The sequence below is a fragment of the Balaenoptera physalus genome (assembly GCF_965194825.1).
Source record: "Balaenoptera physalus genome assembly, chromosome: 4".
Classification (NCBI taxonomy): Eukaryota; Metazoa; Chordata; class Mammalia; order Artiodactyla; family Balaenopteridae; genus Balaenoptera; species Balaenoptera physalus.
Genome location: NC_138891.1, coordinates 59,996,024 through 60,018,800, shown reverse-complemented (window position 1 = coordinate 60,018,800; position 22,777 = coordinate 59,996,024). Strand labels below are relative to the sequence as shown.

General features: G+C 36.4%; 1 protein-coding gene across 2 annotated transcripts in view; it reads left to right on the top strand.

The window, feature by feature from the left end:
• The first annotated feature begins 17,843 nt into the window (after positions 1 to 17,843).
• Positions 17,844 to 22,777, top strand: part of CCDC39 (coiled-coil domain 39 molecular ruler complex subunit) — a 48,015-nt gene continuing 43,081 nt past the window's right edge. For both annotated transcript variants that reach the window (XM_082461384.1, XM_082461383.1), the window contains exon 1: positions 17,844 to 18,483. In XM_082461384.1, coding sequence (XP_082317510.1) covers positions 18,394 to 18,483 — 90 coding nt within the window. In that variant the 5' untranslated portion in view covers positions 17,844 to 18,393. The remainder of the gene's footprint in view (positions 18,484 to 22,777) is intronic.

Sequence of the window (22,777 nt, the reverse complement as noted above, 5' to 3'; positions counted from 1 at the left end):
ACTTTTAAAATGAACATTAAACAATAATAAACAGTAATAATAAAACAGCTACCCTTTACTGAGTAACTACTGTGTACCTGACATAGTGGTGTTTTACATATATTATCTTAATTAATTCTCTCAAAAGCCATAGGGCTTAATGCTTAATGCTGTTAGTATCCCCGTGAAGCCTAGAGAGTTCAAGTTCACACAGCTAAAATAAGTGGTGGATTTAGGAATTGAACCTATAAAAGCCTGATCCCTGGAACCTGGCTCTTAACCATTACTGTATCCTGGAACCACAAACACCTTCAGCATAACCCAGAGATGTAGCAAGAGGAGTTAAAAGACTTGCCATATTGATGGATCTAGGATGAGGTTTTCCAATTCATAAATTTGGGTTGTTCAGTAGATCACATAACTTCATTAAAGTAAATCAAGTAATCCTCCTTGCTTGCTAGGCTGATATTTATAAAGGATGGGCCAGGGAGATAGATTTCCAGTTATAGTTTGTTCCAAGCATGGCTTTTCCTATAAACTTATGTAATGTAAGCCCCATCCCACTGTCAAAAAGACCCCAGAGAAACCTTACTACAATCTCTTTAGGTTACTTTTAAATGAAGAATTGCTATTTAGAAAAGAAATATACTTTCACTGTAAAAAAAAAGAAGAAAAATACAGATATATTCAAGAAAAAAAATCACCCATCCATAACCTCATCACTGTTTAATTTTGTTGTTCTTATATTCTCCTAGTTTCTGTGTGTTCGTACATAAATTTCTATTGTTTTTTGTAATTTATTTAGTTATTTATTTAGTTTTGGCTGCGTTGGGTCTTCGTTGCTGCACACAGGCTTTCTCTAGTTGCGGTGAGCGAGGGCTACTCTTCGTTGCGGTGCATGGGCTTCTCATTGCTGTGGCTTCTCTTGTAGCAGAGCACGGGTTCTAGGCGCGCAGGCTTCAGTAGCTGTGGATCGCGGGCTTAGCTGCTCCGCGGCCTGTGGGATCTTCCCGGACCAGGGCTTGAACCCATGTCCCCTGCATTGGCAGGCGGATTCTTAGCCACTGTGCCACCAGGGAAGTCCCATAAATTTCTATTTTCAAATAAAAATTAGATACACCATAATATTATTTCATTTACTGTCTTTTCCTGTCAATATATTAATACATGATTTAGCAGCCACAACCCAGCTTCACATCTTATGAATCGTGAAACTTTAGGAAAATTGTTTAGTTTCTAAGTGCCTCAGTTTGCTTTTTTGTAAAATAGAGATAATATAAATATAATGTTGCCATAAAGGTTTATTTTTAATATTTGAAAAATGCTTAGAGCAGTGCCTGGCACATAGTATTATAAAATAAATACCGGAGAAAATTATGTGCACCTTTTAAAGGATTCTTTCTGGATTCTTTTCTTACCTTCCAGAAAGAGTCTACCAATTTATATGCTTAGAGCACAGCATGTGAGTGGAGTACCCATTTTCCTGCTCCCATGGCAGAGTGGTTAAGAGTGTGGGAGGTCAGGCCAAAATCTGGCTCCATTGTCCAGTAGCCATGTTATCCTGGGAAAGTTGCTTGACCATGCTAAGCGTCACTTTCTTTTTCTGTAAAATGGGAATGACAATAAATATCTACTTCTTAGGATTGTTAGGAAGCTGAAATGAGATGATATAAGTGATTAGCACAGTGCCTCACATAGAGAAAGGGATCAATAAATGCTAACTATTAGTCTATGTTTGCAGTCCCTCCACATTAAAGATAAGGAAAATTAGGACCAGAAAGTATGTCATCCATGGCTGAAGAACTAAAGTAATAAGCCAAAATGATACAGGAAATCCAGTGAGAAGGATATTTCTGGTTCGAGGTGATAAATTTTTTTGTGCCTTGCTGACCAATATGGATATCTTTTAAAAAAAATATTTCCAGGTTGCCTTCCTGTGGCTAGTGCTCAGCATATATTCATTAGTGACATGGACAGTGGCACAGAAAGTATGCTCGTTAAACCTGCCAGTGTGAGGGAGCGAGGGCATGAGCATCACCTTGAAAGAAAGAACCAAGAAAATACGATTCTACCAGGAAAGGTGATAGTAGTCTACTTGAAGAGAAAAATCAGTTGCCCAAGTACCACGTGCGAAATGAATGATTATGTTCAAACCAAGAAGAAAAAGCTCTATCAGCCAATCTGTGCGAAACAACTGTATGATGAATGTAATTCTACAGATTAAGTTAACCTGAAAGCCTTGAGTAGATAGACTGAGAACAGGGTGTTGTCCTGCTCTTTTGGGGCACCACTGATCAGCTTTTCAGATAAGTAACAACATAGGGTTACTTAATTGGGTTCCCTAATTAGGGATGGTCTTGCAGAGTGTAGGACTTCATCAGAGGGGACCTACAATACAAATGGCTAAAAAGATGAAAGAACCGCATTATTCACTTTGAGGAATTTGTCAGACATTTTTGTTATTTTTCAAGTACAGGCAAGACTCTCTTAGAAAGTATACAGTTGTTTATTTTCACTGAGATTAGAACAATAGGAAATGGATTTCAAACTGCAGCATGGAAGATTTAAGTTAGAATGATAGAAAAAAAACCTTGCAAGTAGTGTGAAATGTAAAACACTGCAAATGATTACCAAGTAAAACTATGTAATCTTTTCAGAATTATTTAAAATAAGACTTTTTTGTATTAGTTTCAAATTATTTTAGTAGGTCTTAACTAAAGGCAGGAGAATAAGCTGGGCAGACTCTCAAGTTTCCTTTCTATGATTTGATGATAAAAAAGACTTGATCCTATAAAGATTGCTCTGGCTTCTTTTCTATTGAGGCTACCCAAGGAACAGCTGTTGCCTTGACAACAAGGGACAGTCTTAGGTTCCTCATATGCTAATAGGAAAATGGCCAATTTTCTTGTTCATAAGAGAAAACTGTTGGTTAATGTGTGCATCTCTTTCTCTCTCTCCCCCCCACCCGTCTCTCTTTCACTCTCTCTGTCCTACCATTTTTAGCCACCCTTACATGAACCTCAGTGAAAGTTAGAGTTCAGAGAAGATGAGAAAAAGTTGGTAGAATAGTTTGTATTTTCAGAAATACTCGCCGAAACTTAAGAAACTCATTCACAAAAGACTTTGAAGTAAGGTAATGCTATAGGAATACCAAGAGATCAGCCTTCAATGTGTAGAGAAGAAAAACAACGGATGGCATAAAATTCTTAGAATGTGGGCAGACACACTGAACAGATTCCAAGAGGAAGGAATCAATATACCTTCACTGATGTCTCAACATGGGATGAATGACATAACCACCACTTCCAACTATGTAGGTACACGTATACAGACATCACCCACTTTTGACTAAACTGAGTAGATTGTATACAGACCTAGCTTTACGTAAGATTTATGTGAATAATACTACAGAACATAGTAGAAGAACAGCAGTTACTTCACCTACAATTCACTAAAGTAATAGGCAACAGTTAGTTCCCCTAGGGCAAAAACCTTAGGATAATCCCTGCTTTCTCCTTTGCTACCTGAAATGTAGCCAAATGCAGGCTAGGAAACAGATTGACAGCTGATAAAAAGTGCTTTGAGTAAACTTACCCATATATTATGTGGGGAGCTATAGCTCGTTGAATTAAAGTAGGCCAACTCTCTGCAGTGTCTCTTAAAGCCTCAACTATAAAAAAGCCAAGTTTGTTAGCCCAGTGGAGTGGTGCTTTTTCCATACAGCAGCATGGAAGGTTCAAGCTGCAGCTCTGTACCAGCCTTGTTTTTATACTGCGCTCAAATGGATGGTGTGTTACAGTATCATGACAACACACATTTTCTTGTATGTTTACCCTACCTTTTCCTACATAGTGATTATACGGTGGGTGTGTCTTTTGTTTGCTGTTTCACCACTCCCCACTACCTCCCAAGGATTTTTTTTTGTGGGGGGGTGTTATTATTGTTGTTAAAAAGTATTTTTTTTTCTGGTTATAAAAAAATTCAAGCTTGTTGTAAAGAATATGAAAAAAGTTCACAAAAGAACAAAGAAGGAAATGAAAGAATCTTGGTATTGTTTTGAAGAGCAGTACTGAAAGCAAAGAAAGCCAATACCAATATTTTTTTACTAACTGCTGGGATAGCATAAGACACAGGATATTACTTCCTGCCTGTTTTCTTTATTTTTCTGTGTCTACCATGGTCCCGGGAGAATAACACTCTAATGATGTGCAAAAACATGCAGGTACCCGTAGGTGATGCTATATATTCTGATGACGTAGAGTGGGATTGTCAAACACGTGAGAGAATATATAAGGTTTGAAAGGCCAAGCAAAACCACATTTACACTTTGATGAGATAATGTTAAGGATATTTTGAAAACTCTGCTACTTGTGGCACAATATTGCTGGCAGATTTTGGAGCTAGCTTTTCTCATCCCAAGCCCGATGGTCCCCAATATTTCCCACAGAATGAGAAGACCATCCTCTTGGTTGGTCCCACTTTTAAACAGTCACAAAGTCTTATCTTCTGCCTTTTTTCTCTTTACCTATTTCAGACCCTCATTACCAATCCCTTTTCCATTCATCGCCCCCATTTAAAATTATTCAGTGTGTCCCTATTGTCTATAAGAAAATATCTTTGTGTTGTGGTACCTTTCAATTCTCCCTGCCTCATCTCATGTTACTCTCCCAGGCAAATGCTACCCTCAAAAGTCACCCCATTCCCCTTTCAGTAGTGTTGAACTACTTGTAATTTCTCACTTCTCTTCACCTCTCAGGCTCAAGATTTTCCACATTATTACCTTTTTATTGTTATTCTCTCTACCTGGAATACACTTTCACCTCAGCTTTTCGCCAGGAACATTTATATTCCCATCTTTGAAGTTTCAGAGAAGACCTTATTCTTTTTTTTTTTATAGAGTGCATATATTTTATTGTTTTCTCATTGGTTACATTATTTTTTTTAATTTTTATTTTATATTGGAGTATAGTTGATTAACAATGATGTGTTAGTTATAAGTGTACAGCAAAGTGATTCAGTTATACCCATACAAGTGTCCATTCATTTTCAAATTCTTTTCCCATTTCGGTTATTACAGAATATTGAGCCAAGCTCCCTGTGTTATACAGTAGGTCCTTGTTGGTTATCTATTTTAAATATAGTAGTGTATACATGTCAATCCCAAACTGCGGATCTAGCCCTCCTCCCCCTTTTCCCCCTGGTAACCATAAATTCGTTCTTTAAGTCTGTGAGTGTTTCTGTTTTGTAAATAAGTTCATTTGTATCATTTTTTTAGATTCCACATGTAAGCGATATCATATGGTATTTGTCTTTCTCTGTCTAACTTACTTCACTCAGTATGATAATCTCCTGGTCCATCCATGCTGCTGCAAATGGCATTATTTCATTATTTTTAATTTCTGAGTAATAATCCATTGTATATATGTAGCACATCTTCTTTATTCATTCATCTATCGATGGACATTTAGGTTGCTTCCATGTCTTGACTATTGTAAACAGTGCTGCAATGAACAATGGGGGTACATGTATCCTTTCAAACCATTGTTTTTTCTGGATATACACCCAGGAGTGGGATTGCTAGATCATATGGTAGTTCTATTCTTAGTTTTTAAAGGAACCTCCATATTGTTCTCCATAGTGGTTGTATCAATTTATATTCCCACCAACAGTGTAGGAGGGTACCCTTTTCACCACACCCTCTCCAGCATTTATTGTTTTATAGACTTTTTGATGATGGCCATTTTGACTGTGTGAAGTGATACCTCATTTGCATTTCTCTAATAATTGGCGATGTGGAGCATCTTTTCATGTGCTTCTTGGCCATCTGTAAGTCTTCTTTGGAGAAATGTCTATTTAGGTATTATGCCCATTTTTTGATTGGGTTGTTTGTTTCTTTCACATGAGGTGCACGAGCTGTTTGTAAATTTTGGAGATCAATCCTTTGTCAGTCGCATTGTTTGCAAATATTTTCTCCCATTCTGTGGGTTGTCTTTTCGTTTTGTTTATGGTTTCCTTTACTGTGCAAAAGCTTTTGAGTTTAATTAGGTCTCATTTGTTTATTTTTGTTTTTATTTTCATTCCTCTAGGAGGTGGATCAAAAAAGATCTTGCTATGATTTATGTCAGAGAGTGTTCTGCCTATGTTTTCCTCTAAGAGTTTTATGGTATCTGGTCTTACATTTAGGAGGTAAGTCCTTATTCTAATGGTGTGACTGCTCTGCCCTTGATCCCCTCCCACCTGGAGACAGACATGCTTCCCTGATGAGTCTTGATAGCTTTGCCATACTGTGTGCACTTGGTATGCTTTAGCTCATTTAACAAAAGTTCTGGAAGGCAGCATCTTACTAGTTTTGTTCACTGATACGTATCACTATCACTTACTACAGAGAGCATGTCACACATTAGGTGCTCAATGACTATACAATGAGAATGAGTGAATAAAGGAATGAATGGATGTCTACTGTGTGCCTAGTGCTGGGGAGCCAGTGTTAAATCAGCTAGACCTCTCTGACCTATGTTGCTTGCAATGTAATAGGGGGACTCAGGGAAGTAAACAGAGGAAATGTCATGATAGCCGAAATATGATGCCAGGGGAAATGTATATAGGTCAGGGAAGGTTGACATTAGCTGGGAAAATATGGGAAGAGTGCCCAGGCAGCAGGAACAGATGTGCTAAGGCTTAAAGTGAGAGAGAACTTGAAGAAAAGGAAACAAATTCACTCGGGCTAGAATTCCCAGTGTGAGGTGAAGAAGAGTGAGAGACGAGATGGGGGAGGGAGAAGGCCCAGTTCATGAGGGCCTCAGAATCCATGTTAGGGAGGCCTTGGAGAGCTGGGGAGGGATGACGTGCTGAGATTTGCGTGTTAAAAATCTCATTTTGGCTGAGGCGTGGAGATGGTATTAGAGAGATCAATTATGGAGGCAGTTACCTGTTAGGAGATGGCTTTTGTCGTCGGTTTCTCCACTTGATGGTAAACTCCTTGAGGGAAAGGATAATCACGTTTTCAATTTTGTAAATTAAGGGCTTAGGTCAATGTTTCTTTAATGAATGACAAACTCTACATATGTCAATTATCATACCTCAGAAAAACAAAAATAAAAAAGCCCCTTCTTTTAAGAAGTTGCATCCCCTGTGGCTCATCTAGTCATTGGGTCAATATAACTATCTCCAGGTAAGCTAGTTACACAAAGGAGATTTAGTGGCACCTCCACCCTGACCTTGCTCCTGATAGATACATAAGCTGATTTATATTACCTTACCTATAACTGACCATTTAAATTGTATTTTTTTGGCTTTTTCATCAAGACGTCATTCCTGGATTAAGATCATGGCTTTTCCATGTTGCATAACCTACCTAAGAATAATCCATGCAACTCTGCCTCTTTGTGTTTATTGAAAGACTGGTGAAAGAGTTAATGAAGATGTGAATGAAGGAAAGCATAAATGATAAAATAGTCACCTGAAAGCTTACTTCTGACTTCCCTGTATTTGTATTAGAATCTAGTCATTAAAGTGATATAATTCACTGAATAAAATCATTTTATTAAGCCTTTGGTCAGCGGATTATTAATACCTATATTATATATAGAACTCATCTAAAATTAGTAATTATAGCTCTCATTTTTCTTTTGATACAATGAAAAGAGTAAAAGAATTTTCAAAGTATGTGAAAGGACTTTGTGAAATAACATCACAGTTAATCAAAATTTAATACAATAAACTAATAAAATAGTAAAAACGTTCTAATTTAATATTAGTAGTTGATGTCTTCTCCTTATCCTTATTTTATATACAATGACACTTTCAAAGCATTATAAATTTGTGAGCTAATAACATATCACAAATCTACAAAAATATGAAAAGCCAAAAAAATTGATAACTTCTGATTCAGATTATATGTCAAGTTTCATTATTGTGTTTCTAGTAAATAAGTAACATAAATTAACTATTTGTAGGGTGGTGGGTGATATGGATTATTTTTCCTGATACCTAATTAGAGTACCTACTTTTCTAAAGCTTTCAGTCTTTCATGATTCACAATGAAACATTAATTTGTATGGTTCACTTAATCAGATTCAACAAACTTTGTTTATAAAATTTCATATACCTAAGTTTTTTAGCATATGTTATCTTCTAAATGGTTAATTTACATGTTGATCTATCCATGACAATCTTACATTTAAACTTGCATTGTTAATTATTATCATTGTTATGGTTGCTTCACATTAATAGCAACTAACAGTGTTTAGAAGAATAAAAGGGACTCTGATTTTGCATCTGGATGTTTTTTAATGGAATGACACAGAGTTCTGTGTCACACCAAAGATTTTGTCATTTTACAGTGAGAATGAGCTGGGGGAAAATAATTGTTAATAGATTGTTAGGTTGGTATTTGGGCCACAATTATTTCTGGGGGGTTTTCTCCTTAAGAACATCTTTAATACTGCACCCAGAGATTTGGCTCAGATGTCAGGAATAATGAGCTTCATTATAAAGTAGACCTTGATGATAGTTCTGGCTAAAAAAGAAAGAAAAGATTGAAAAAAAGAGGTATTTGTGGTACTTTACATAGACAGACATGTAGCACCATCTACTGGATTAGAATAAATGAATAAAATCTGTATTTCCATTAGCAAAAGTATGAAACTATGAATATCAAAGCTTCCTATAGCTTGATAGGAATTGGTTTAGCCAATTCTTTTGATTTTGATGATTGTTTTACTAGTAGATGAGACTACTTTGCTATATAGGGCCTTCTTTTTCCCTTTGTCTTTGCATCTAGGAAATAGTCACAAAAAATTGTTAGCTATTATTTTAGGTTACCTATCTACAGCAATTGATTTTTCATGTACACACACACACACACACACACACACACACGCATATCCCATTGTACCCAACTAAATCATGTAATTTTTTTTACAAGGCAGTGGTTGCCATTGGCAAAATAAATTTTGTGAATGTAATTTCCCAGAAAAGGATATTAGAAAGTCCATAATTAAGGAGGTCTTTCCTTTACTGTTTCTCTGCAGTAGAAAATGTTTTCTTTAAACATAGTTATGGCCTCCTGTTATCAGAAGAAATAAATCCTTAAAAATAATCCATTCAATAATTCATTAATTCAGCAAGTATTAATCAAGGGATTACTATGTTTCAGCAACAATGATAAGAACATTGAAAAAACAGAACAGTGATTTCAGAAATATTGCATAATATTTGGCTGTGAGGTAAGTGTTCCTTTGTAAAGACTTACATCCATCTCTTTCATTAACTGAGCAGCCAATTATCCAATATAGCCTTGTAAAATGTACAAGTTTGCAAAATGTTATAGATACTGGTCAAAATATTCAGCACTAAAAACACGTTTTGTATAGGGAGGGAAACTGTGGAACAGAACAATTATAAGACCCTTCTGACCTTCTTTCAATGAGACTGTTATCTCATTACCCAAGTCATTATCTACTTCATAATAAAATGCATTTCCTCAGGAGGAAGTGAGTACCTCAGCAATACAATAGCAGTGTAAAAGCATTGCATGTTGCTTAGGTGCATGTTGTAGCCAGGGGCTATCTTGGAAGTTTGTTCTAATTCTGAAGTTATATAAATGCCCTGAATCTAGTCATATGGAACTATATTAAGAATGAATTACATAAAAGAAAATCTGAGAAAATGGAGACATTTACCATATTTCTGGGTAGGAAGACGATACAATAAAAGTTTCATTTCTTCTTAAATTATTATGTATATTCACGGAAATTTCAATGAAAAATCCTAGGGTTCTTTGAACTTTTTTGAACTTCACAACTTGATTGCAAGGAAGTGTTTGAAAATAAATAAGAGTAGTTGTGATGGTGGTGTTAGATTGTGTGCTTGGCCCTACCGTAGTAAGAAGCTATGCTACTCAAAACAGTGTGGTACTTTTGTAGAGATAGACAAATAAATCTGTGAAATACCAGACATCTAGAAACATATCATTGTATATATGAGAATTTAGTATACGAAAAGGGCACATTTCAAACCACAGGAGTGAGATAGACTATTTAACAAATGGTGCTGGGAAAATTCCTATTTGTTTTGGAAAAGAACTATGAATCTATGTCCTCTCATACACAAACATAAATTTTTATGTGCATTAGAATTTTAATGTAGAATATATAAATATAAAAGTAATTATATAATTATAAAAGTACTTGGGAATTTGGGGTTACCAGATGCAAATTATTACATATAGAATGGATAAACAACAAGGTCCTACTGTATAGCACATGGAACTATATTCAATAACCTATGATAAACCATAATGGAAAAGAATATATATAAAAAAAGAATGTATATATAGGTATAATTGAATCACTTTGCTGTACAGCAGAAATTAAGACAACATTGCAAATCAACTATATTTCAGTTAAAAAAATAAAGTTCTTGGGAAGCTGAAAAAAAGTACTAGAAAAATATATAAATAACATGTATAAATATTTTAATGAACAACAATAAATTTTAATGAATACCAAATTTTAATATTAATATAAACCTTAGTATTAAATATATTAAACTTTTAATAATAGTAAAATTTAAATAAATAAAATTATATGTTATATATAATACTTATATATAAATAAATAATATATAAAATAGTTTATTTTTATAGTCTTCCAGGAAAGGCTTTCCTTAGTGAGATGCAAAACAAAAGTTATCAAGGAAAAGACTGACAGATTTAACTATTTAAAAATTTAAAACTCCTCTTTTCATTTATATATTTATTCTCTCAGCAGATTTTTATTGAGCATTACCATGTGCAGGTATTGTTCTAGTTTCTGAATATAGTGTGAACAAAATGCGTATGGTTCCTACTGTCATGCATATTATAGTCTAGTGGCAAAGATAGAAAATAAGTAAACAAAATAAAAACATAAGTACTAATTATGGTGAATTAGTCTCAATGTAATTACTAAATGTGAAAATTTTGCTATAAGACAGAGTAACAGGTTAAAGCTATATTTGATTGAATGGGCAAGGAAGGCCTCTCTAAGGAGGTTATATATAAACTGAAGAATACAGAGCCCTGCAGAATACTCTAGAACTAGACATTATGGAAGAAAAATATTCCAGGCAGAGGGATCAGCACATATGAAGACCCAAAGGCTGGGAGACTACTTGGTTTTTTGAAGCTCTAAGGAAATAATTTTAAAAATTCAAGGTGGCTGAAACATAGTGAATAAGGGGAAAGATGGCAGGAGATGAGCTTGGAAAAAATTCTTCAGGGATAAGATCACATAGGATTTTGTAGACCAGATTAAGGAGTTTGGATTTAATTCCAACTAAACCAGGAATCCACTGAAGAATTTTAACTTGGAAGAAATCTGATTTAAGTTTAAAAAACGCCCTTAAAATGGTACAACTACTTTGGAAAAGGTCTGGCATGTTTTATAAAACTAAACATACACCTACCCTGCTGTCAGCAATTGTACTCCTTCGAATTTATCCAAGAGAAATAAAAACATATGTCCTTGAAAAGGCTTGTACTGAGAGTACACATTAATAATTCTGAAACACATTTAAATGTACTTTGGGGTTGAAAAAATAAGTAAATGGCTAATGCATAGTGGGAGCAAGGTTTCTCACTGTCAGGAGGGAAGTTTCAAATAAGTAAGAAGGGAAGGCTATAATAAATTCTGTGGTACTGGATTGGAGTCAGAGACATCAGTATGTACTAATGTTTAGCTTATACAGATAGACACAAAGATGATTATAGATTTGTATGAATTCTTGGGTTAGTATACATACATGTATTATCTAGTTTTGTCTGCTGAGAGGGCCCAGAAGCACTGACAACCCAGTAACAGCAAACATGCCCAGAGCCCAGATCTTGATTTCTAAATGCCATTCTCCAATAAAAGGAATCAGAGCTCCTTGGAGAAATGGCTAATTCTCAGGCTGTGTGAGAGAAAACACAAGATGGCCTAGAGCACTTTGTAGGCCAGAAAGTAAGGAGGTGCTCAAAAAACAAAAAGATGAAGGCATGTCAAAGAGACAGGGGCCAATGGCCAGAGCTGGAACAAATTGAGTAACAAAATAGCATAGTTTGGATTATAATCCAAAGTATAAAATATATATGAGTCCCCAGTAATATAAATAAATAATTGAATAAAGAAATAAATAAATGGAGAGGATAGACTCTTACTTACAGAAAAATTTAAAATAATACATGTAGATACTCTCTTTTAGGGAGGTAGAGTGTAATCTCTCTCCTCCAAGGCAGACCGAACTCAGTGAATCATTTAGAGTATGGAAGGGGAACTAGTAGCTTTACAATGAAGAAACCTGGCAAATGCTATCTTAACAAAATGATCACAGGTAAAATCACCAGTAATGCCATGATGACATCACGAGCCCTCTGATATGATGTGATGAGAAGTGTATTTCACCTCTGTGGTTTTCTTCCCCCAAACCCGTGACTCCAGACTAATTATGAGAAAACCATCAGATAAAACATTAAGAGACATTTAGAGAACTTCTATATGAAATAACTGACCAGTACGTCTCAATACTGTTCAGGTTACAAAAAACAAGAAAAAACTGAGAACTTGTTACAGACCAAGGAAGACTAAGGAGACATGATAACAAAATGCAATGCGGTATGCTAGATTATATCCTGAAACAGAAAAAAACATGGATGGAAAGACTGGAAATCTGGAGTTTAGTTTATAGTAATGGGTCAATGTTGACTTCTTTCTTTTGTCAAATGTACCATGGTAATGTGTGATAATAATATTAGAGGAAACTGAAACTATGTGAGGGATATATGGGATATTATCTTTGCAGGTTTTCTATAAATCAAACTTATTCTAAAATAAAAAGTGTATTAAAAATCTTGTACAGGAATGTTTATAATAGCTCTATTCATAGTTTCCCCAAACTGAATACAGTCCAGGCGTTCATCATTAGGAGAACAGGTAAACAGAGTGTGTTATATTTACATAAGGGAATACTATTCAGCAATAAAAAGAAATGAACCATTGATACTGCACTATGGATGAATATCAAAAACGTGAAGCTGAGTGAAAAAAAGCCTAACATCAAAAAGTACATATTTTTATCAGTCTGGGTGCAATCAGGAGAGAGAAACCACACAGCAATTTAATAGGGAAGGCTCAATATAAAGAATTGTTAACTGTAACAGAGGATGGAGTAACAACGGGCTGGCCGTTAAGAAGTAAAGAAAACTCTAAAGAATGGAGAAATAGCAGAAATAAGGAGCAGTTACTATCCTTAAAGCTGAGACAGTGTGCCCAGGGAAGAGCCTCCCCACCCGGCCCCCCAGCTAAATGAATGGCAGAGAAATCATGGTGCTGGTCGAACTTGCTGGAAATCTGTTCTCTGTGGTGCCAGGGAAATCTATTAAGGGGGTGATGTCTCACTGGGGGCACTCTGTTGCCAAACTACCCAAGTTGGGGTGGGGGTGAGCGCTAAGGGAAGCTGCTGCACACAGCAGGAGCTGGGAAGGGAGAAGCCACAAGCGCTGCAGGAGCCTGATGCTGGAAGAACTGCCTGAGATGCAGGAACTGGACGCTGAAGAAGCTGTGCGTGCTGCCAGGTGAGCACGCTGGAACCGGGGGAGAAAAAAAGGCTTTTCTCCTCCTGCAATGTCTCTCCTGTGCCCTTATTGGTAAAGCTTGATGTTGTGCCAGCTGTTGAAAGAGAAATATTTAAAGGGCCCATATCTGTTTTCACAGAGCAGGCAAAATGGGTGAATTTGGAGCTGAGAGGCAATAAATGGTAAATTTAGGAAATATAGCACAATACAGTACCTTTTCATTGATTTGAAGTTTTAAAAGAGAGGAAACTAACGTATGATAGAGAAAATATCAGAACCGGAAGTTGCCTCTCGGGGGTTAGGGGATGTGAGAGCAGGGACTGACTGCAAAGAAGCTGGCAGAAACTTTCTGGGGAAGTGGTGATGTTCCACATCTTGAGCATAGTTTAGGTTAACCTGGTGTATGCATTTGTCCAAACTCAAGATTTGTGTATTTGTTTGTACATAAATTTTACCTATAGAGGGAAGAATGTAAACAAAAGTAAACATATGCATGGTGAAGTCTTTAGGGGGGAAGTGTACTGATTACTGCAACTTACTTTGAAATGCATCAATAAATAACATGAATTGATGAGTGGATGGATAGATGGGTATGTAATAGCAAGAATAGTCAAACATTCATGGTAGGACCTAGGAAACATCTAGATCCGGGGAAGAATGGTGCTCACTGTAAAATTATTTCAGCTTTTCTATATGTGGGAAATATTTCGAAATTAGGTGTTGGAAGTAAAAGATTACCTTAACTGTTGAGGGAGAATGGATTTCGGGGGAACAAGAGTAGAAGTGGACAGATTGTTGAGGATGCCATTGCAGTAGTGCAGTGAGAGATGATGATTGTTTGGAGTGGTGGCAGTGGACTTGGAAGGGAGTCATAAAAGCCAAGAGAAGAAAATGTTTTTATAGGGAAGGAATAGTTGAGCTGAATGCAGCCCATAGATCAGGCAAGTTGATGATGAACGTATCCACTGGAATATGAAGCATACTGATGGCAATGAGAGCAGATTCTGAGGTGTTGTATAGCAAAATACACTAAAAAAAGTTTTTTAAAAATCTCAAAAAAACATTAGGAGAAAAATACTCATACACACACACAAACATGCACAAAGAAACTACAACATAAAAAACACTGCCATAATTCAATAAGAAGAGACAACCTAATGGGAAAAAATGGACAAAGGATATGATAAATTCTTAGCAGAAGAAATGTGATGTTCAGTCTCACTCATTATTATATAATTGTCAATAAACAACAATGAAAAACCATATTTTTCTCTTTAGGTTGTAAAATATTTGATACTTCATAAGAATACTGTCATATTCTGTAGGTATGCAAAGACATTTTGAAAGATAATTTAGTGTTATCTATCAAAATAAAATTGCTTATACCTGTTTTCCATTAATTTTACTTCTAAGAAAATGTCATGCAGAAATAGTTACATAGGTGTTCAAGATTATATCTTATTCACCAAATATAACACTAACTGGGTTTCCCTGGCGGCGCAGTGGTTGAGAGTCTGCCTGCCAATGCAGGGGACACGGGTTCGAGCCCTGGTCTGGGAGGATCCCACATGCCGCGGAGCAACTGGGCCCGTGAGCCACGACTGCTGAGCCTGCGCGTCTGGAGCCTGTGCTCCGCAACGGGAGAGGCCACGACAATGAGAGGCCCGCGCACCGCGATGAAGAGTGGCCCCCACTCGCCGCAACTGGAGAAGGCCCTCACACAGAAACGAAGACCCAACACAGCCAAAAATAAATAAATAAATAAATAAATAAATTTATTAAAAAAAAATATATTTAACACTAACTGAAAGATGCATTCCAATTTTGGAGATATTAAAATGTGAAAATAAGTATAGTCTAGAATTGATGAAATACAGCAGTAGAAAGGTGTTCATTATAGCATTGTTTATAAAGTTAAAATTGATTGATGATACTGAATTTTAAGCTGCCATTAAAAGACCAAAGATCTAATATACTGACACGGAAACATAGCCACTATTGTTAAGTGAAAAAATGAATTTGCAAAAGAATATTTATGGTCTTATTTCTATAGGAAAAAATTAATATATGTATATACTTACAGCTTCATTTTAAAACATGCTGGTAGGATAAACACCAAAATGGGGCAAACTTTTGAGAATGAGATTGGCATGGAGGTGAGGATATCTTTTCCTTTTACTTCATACTTATAAGTATTTTTCTTTTTTATAAAACAAAGAACACGTTATTTTTGCAAAACCCCAAATCTCTTCATATTTTAGCCTTAACAACCTGATCTGGATGAAGTTATCTATTTGGGAATGAGATAGTAAAAGGGTAACATCTACCTTAGCATTTGGGGATTAAATTGATTATTTCATGGTTAGTGACAAGGCTTGTAAAACTTTGGGCTTTATTTCTAAATCTGAATGAATAATAATAGGGTTAGAATCTGGAAGTTGTAGAATTATAAAAGTGGGAAATGGATGATAGGAATACTGTGGTGATGAGGGGGAGAAGCAGGGATATTGTTCAAAGGCAGAAAGGTAGAATTGAGAGGATGCATGGACATTTTGTCCAGAATTCAACATTGTATAATCATTATCCTGAAATTCAGGAAATAGAAGCCTTGAGATATGGGAAATGGGACTCTTTCCAGGGATTTGGCTGCCAAAGTTCTTATGTCCTTGGGGCCTAGAGAAGTACCCAGCAAAGACAGCTGCAGTCATACATTTGGCAGGTACAGCTGACACTGAGAAGGGTGGATCAACAGATTGGCACAGGCGAAGGCAGCTGCCTCAGTATTCACATTTTAAAATAATCATTAAAAAAGGGACATTGCCATAACAATTTTTAAATATAAATAACTATATGCCATCTTAATATATGCTGGATATTAACATTTTCATTAGTAGTGTTGACTAAACTATTATAAAATAAAAGATGATCTCTATTAAAGTTATTTAAGCTGTAAAAGTCCATTATTCCCTATAGGTCAACATTCCCTCTACAAGCTGTCTTTCTCTTGACCACCTTGGAAATTTAGGCATTGTAGAACTGGAGAATAAAATGCCTTGCTAACTCTAGCCTTTGAAGACACTATTTCTAAGTCCATAATGCTAAACATATGGAAAACCATGTAAGCACAAAGAGATAAAGCTACAAAAGAAGATTTCAAAAGTATAGTGACAAACCAAGGGTAAAAAAAGACATTTTCAAGACATTTGAGGAAATATGAATATGAAAAGATATTGATCATGAACAGATATTTTGATGCTGTTAATTTTGTCAGATGTGATAATGATATTGTGTTTATGTTATAAAACATTAAATGTTAAACATTAGTGATGCATGCTCAAGTAGTTATGGGTGAAATGTTATGTTTGTGATTTACTTTAAAATGCTTCAGCAAAAGATATAGATGAAACTAATATGACAAAAAAAAAAAGAATGTTAAGTCAAGGTGATGCGTATATAGGGGTTCATTATACCCTGCTCTCTATTTTTACATATATTTAAACTTTTTATAATAAAAAGGTTAGCAACGAACAGGTAAAATAAAATTCAAAAGGGCAAAAAAAGCTACAGATAGTTGACTATAGGATAAGCAAAATTAATTGGTCTTCACGATGCAGTGGTAGAGAGTATTCCAGCCAAGAACACCCCTCATTGCAGAGAGCATAGTTTGAGATCTGTTTCCTAGTTTAGGTCCTGCTTATTTTACCCGCTTCACCTCAGGGAGCTTCAGTTCATTTATCTAGGAAATGAAAGGATTAGGTTAGTTCACTGTTTTATACTTTCCAGTTCTGAGAAGCGGGTACATAAAACACAGGTCATAAACTCAAACTCCTACCGGTGCCAAGCTGTTAATTCAAATGAGTGAATTGGTAAAGTGCTTGCCAGTCTAAAGCGGTTAGACTTTTTCGAGTTTAGGAAGAAATATAGGTTTTTGTGTGGAATTAAAGATGTGTAAATGCTAACAAATGAAAATGTAAAGAAAATAGGGACTTTCCTGGCGGTCCAGTGGTTAAGACACTGCGCTTCCATTGCAGGGGGCACGGGTTTGATCCCTGGTGGGGGAACTAAGATCCCACATGCCGCCTGGCCAAAAAAAAAAAAAAAAAGGAAATAAAGGTGTTAACTCTGCACTGCAGGTCTGCCATCTCCGAGCAGTTCACGACTGCAGTCAACTAGGACTCTGCAACCGAGCAGAAGAACATTGGGTGGGAGACCAGAAGTTAAAACAGGCGAAGATCAAAACATCCAGCAATGATTCTAGGGAGTGAATTGTGCTTCAAAATACCTGTCTACTTCAGCCTACAGGATTTCATCTACTAATGAAACTCAACAAACGCCACTTGAAAGGAAAGCTGGGTTTATTCTTTTCGTTAGCGCTCATCTTCCGCCCGCGATCGCAGCTGCGTAGCGCAATGCAGGTCCGGTGCCCTGTGGTCCCCCGGAGACTGCAGGCGCCACCGATTTTATACCTCCCGGGAGCGCCGAAGGGGCTAACCGGAGCCGCACGTTGAAGGACTGTTATGCCGGTACCTGGCAATCCCAAGGAACCTCTGGAGGAGTAAGTTGATTCGCTTCTCTGGGTGCCCAAGAAGAAGAAGTTGCACTGGATCCTGGGAAGGAGTTCTCAACCGGAAGATTTGCCTGGGGACCTGAGCGCTTCCTGTTTGGTAACTAAGGGCGCGAAACGGTTGCTAGAGCTCCAGTAGCAACTACCCCGGAGCTTTGCGAGTTCCTGGGGTTGCCTCAGGTGCCGCTCACGGGCGATACGAGAAGGTGGATCTTACCTCTGCACCTTTTCTGAGGTCCCCTATCTGTTTGTCATCATGAGTAGTGAATTCCTGGCGGAGCTGAATTGGGAGGAAGGGTTCGCCATCCCGGTGGCGAACGAGGAGAACAAGATACTGGAAGATCTGGTAAGCATCAGGTGAAGAAGGCGGGGGAGGAAGGGGTCTGTTGGGGGACGTTTTCTAGCTGGCAGAAATACCCCAACCCTTTTATTTCTCTCCGTTCTTTCCCTAATCCCATCTCTTCTCGGTCTACCTCTCTCCGGCAGCATCTCCTTCCTCCCTCACCTGCTAGCCCTTTTCGGTACTTGCTAAAGCATTAAAATCAATCAGTCAATCAATCAAATTGAAACAATAATTGATATTCACAACTATAAAGCTTGAATTTTTACTCCCTCCTCCTCTTCCACTCCTTGCACTCATTTCCAGCCTCCTGAGTAGTAGAGGGAAGGCTGGTTCTCGCGCCCGCTTTTTCCTTCCTCAGAATTAAGCGTAGTTTGCAAAGGGACTTCTGAGGTTTGCGTAGCAACAGTTATTTGCGGATGTTTGTAAACAAAACATGTTATGGTTGACATTTCTTTTTGAGTTACTGCCTATGATGTTTAAAGTTTAAAGTGACTCGAAGAAATGTTTTCAAGAGGGATGTTCTAGTAAGTATGTATAATGTGCAGTTTACAGCTTTTCAAAGTGAGGATTAAGTTGTCACAGAAATATATAAAATATTTGTGTAAGGAGTATTTTACACCAGCTTGCAACCAATGCATGGTAGTTGTTAAAAATAAAATTGCAACCAGCTCAGGAAACTTTGAAAACCCGTTAGCAGTCAGTCTAAAGTTCCATCATATGGCAATGTGTTGTGTGGAAGAGGGTCCAAGAAGACCGATGATGTTTACACTACTTTAGAGAATGGAAGAGAAGGTCTTCTCTCCTCTGAGAAATGAAAATGAAAAGCCTCCACTTTGTTTTTTGAAAATATTTTTTTTCACACTCTTCTGACTTATTTACTTATATCTAATTTAGATGGCTTCAGATTTTGTTTTTTGTTTTAAGTGAAGGGCAGCATTAGGAAATATAAGAGATCTAGCACTGAGTACTGAGGACTAATAATAAGTATCCAGTCTTGGGTTCTGATCCTGCTTACCAGCGTTGAGTTCATTTCTTCTTCTGTAAACTGGAGATAAGTAAAATGATTATCTCACAGGGTTGTTATACAGCTCTAAGGACTTTAGTATAGGTTAAATTCCATTCAAACGTTAGTTTTTGGTATTATTGCCATAATATTTGTCTCACAGGACTTTATATACATATTACTCATATTAGCTATTTTAAAAAAATATTAAAGAGCAATAAAAAGAATAATGAGGGCCATAATCACTTCACTTGAATAAACTCCAATATTAAAAAAGCAACTCTTGAAAGTTTAAGATATTCAAACAGAAGAGAAGGGTATAAAATAAAAAATTCAAGATATTCCCTCCCCAAAGTACTCACTGTTGACCGTAGAAGTGGCTATCATGGCTTTAAACAAATATCCCAGACATCATGGTCTACAGGTATACAGATAGAAAAGACAGGAGTATTATAAAACTGGGATCCTATTACATGTGCTGCTTTTAACATAAAAATTTAAATTTAATTTTACTTGTGTTTAAAAGGAGGAAATGAACGGAATTGTTGTATTTCAGTATTACTTGGTTATAAGAGATAGTGGTTGCTAAAAGATTTCTTTAACATTAAGAAAAATGAAATGGTTAAATTAATTGTTTTTAAAAAGCTTCTTTGCTTCATTTGTAGACAGTATGGGTTGACTCCCTGATCTTTCATTTCTCATCTTTGAAATGAAGAAATTAGCTCTCTTACCCTTCCTGCCACCTTCTTTTCCCCATTAAAAATAGTGGTTTTATTATTTTTATAATATCAAGGTTTATTTTATTTTCATTCTATTCAGTGCCCTTAATTTACTACAAGTGTTTAGTCTTAGTTTTATATTTAAAATGATTTAATGGTTGTTCATGCAGCCACTTTTACTAAGTTTACCTGTTTTTGAATTTTTCACTTTGATTCATCTTTTGACTGGTTGGGTACTATCCATGTGTGGGTTTCAAGAAGGACCCACAGTACTGTGCTTTCAATTCCTCATAGCCCTGGCTGCCAGTCTGGTTCCTTGCATTGCCGACTTTACATTTATATTCCTTAAATCATAGTATCAGATCTTCAAGATACTTTCTCTCTCCCCGTACTCCTTCCTCCTGGAGTCCTGTGTTTCCCAGTATGGACTATTTTCCCACAGGCCTATTTCCCAGCTGTTAACTTGAGAATTCCCTTTCCTTTACTGGGTTGATGCTCTATTTCCTACATCACATAGCTTCTTTTTTCTTAGATTATTATTCCCTTATTTTAATGAAATACTTTCTTGTGTCTCCCTAAGAACGGTCTATGGGAGGTAAACACTGTGAATCTGAAAATGTTTTTATTTATCTTCACATATGATGTTAATTTGGCTGGGTAGAAGATCCTAGAATAAAAATAATTTTTCCACAGAATCTGGAAAGTATTGCCCTATTATCTTCCAGCAGTGTTGTTGGTGAGTAATCTGATATTAAAATGATTTTCATTTCTTTATAGCTTACTTTTTTAATCTCTGGAAGCTTTTAGGGTTTTATTTCATCTTTACATAGCAATTTTAATTTTGGCAACTATATCAATCATATTTTTAATTTTCAGGTTATTTGCTTATTGCTTTTTTGTATCACATGGTCTTATTTTAGGAGTACATTATCATTTACAATCTCTCTGAGTGTGTGTGTTTAGTTCTTGTCTTTTGTGTCCTGAATTATCTGTTTTCTTTGGGATCTTTTTGTTTGTTTATCTCGATGTCCCTCACATTATGTAAGTTTTCAATATATATCTGGTGGTCCTTGCATGTCGTTTTATATTGAAGAAAGAGGTAATAAAATGTTGTTTGGGAACTCTATGGGGAAGGAATTATCAAGTTGTGGAGAGTTAATCGTTATGCTTTCATTTAAAAAGCAGATGCTTTTGCTCTGGGTTCATTATGCAATGATAAAAGTCATAATTGATGAAGAAAATAAAAGTGATAAAGCACCAAACATCACAACAGCTAAATACGTAAAAGTAAAAGCTATTATAAATGCAAGTAGGCCTTGACAAAAATATGTAGTGAGATACTTCAATATTTACTTCCTCAGAATTAGACAACTCTAATAGACAAAAATAAAGATATAAAAGATATGACTAATACAACAAAAATAAGAACATAGAGAACATATATCCCTTAAGTAGAATATGTTCATAAAACATTTACAAAGGTAGATTATGTACTAGACCAGAACAAAAACCTAAAAATGAGTGCTAAACCTTAAATACAGTAGGCTAAGTAAAATAAGCTGGACACAAAAGAACATACTGTATGGTTCCACTTATATGAGATAACCTAGAGTAGTCAAATTTGTAGAGACACAAAGTAGAATGCTGATTTCCAGGGGCTGGGGGTAAGGGGAATGGGGAGTTGGTATTTAATGGGTACAGAGTTTCAGTTTGGGCAGATAAAAGATTTCTGGAAATGGATGGTGGTGATGGTTGCACAACACGTGGCTGTACGTAATGCCACTGTATTTAACGTACTGAGAAAGGGTTAAAATGGTAAATTTTATGTTATATATATTTTATAACAATTTAAAAATGAGTGATGGAAAACTTATAGGTCACATTTTCTGATCATAAGCCAATAGAATTTATAATAAACAATTTAAAAAATTATCCGCCATTGTTAGGAACTGAATACTTGCGTGCCTTCCCCACCCCCACCCCCCACCCCCGCCCCCGCCCCATACATATGTTGAAGCCCTAACCCCCAGTGTGATGGTATTCAGAGGTGGGGCCTTTGGGAGGTAATTAGGTTTACATGAGGTCATGATGGCGGGGAAGGGGTAGCATGGGATTACTGTCCTTATGAGAAGAGGAAGAGAGACCAGGGCTCTTTCTGTCATATGAGGACTCTGAGAAGGCAGCCATCTGCAAGTCAGGAAGAGAAATTTCACTGGAACGGAATTGTCTGGCACCTTGATTTTGGACCTCCTAGCCTCCAGAACTGTGAGAAATAAATTTCCATGTTTTAGCCACCCAGTCTATGATATTTTGTTATGGCAGCCTGAGCTGACTAAGAGATCCATCTTAAATATTGATACGTAGGTGAGTTTCTCAGAAATATATTTCTGGATAGCTTTATATCAAAGAGAAATTGAAAGGAAAAAAATCACCTTTTAGAAAACAATAAAAGGAGACTGCTTCATACCCACACCCACGGGAAACGGCAAAAATCTTAGAGAAAACTTATAGCCTTAAATGCCTTTATTTTAGATCAGTGTCTTAGCTTGGGTTACTACACCAGAGTAACATAGAC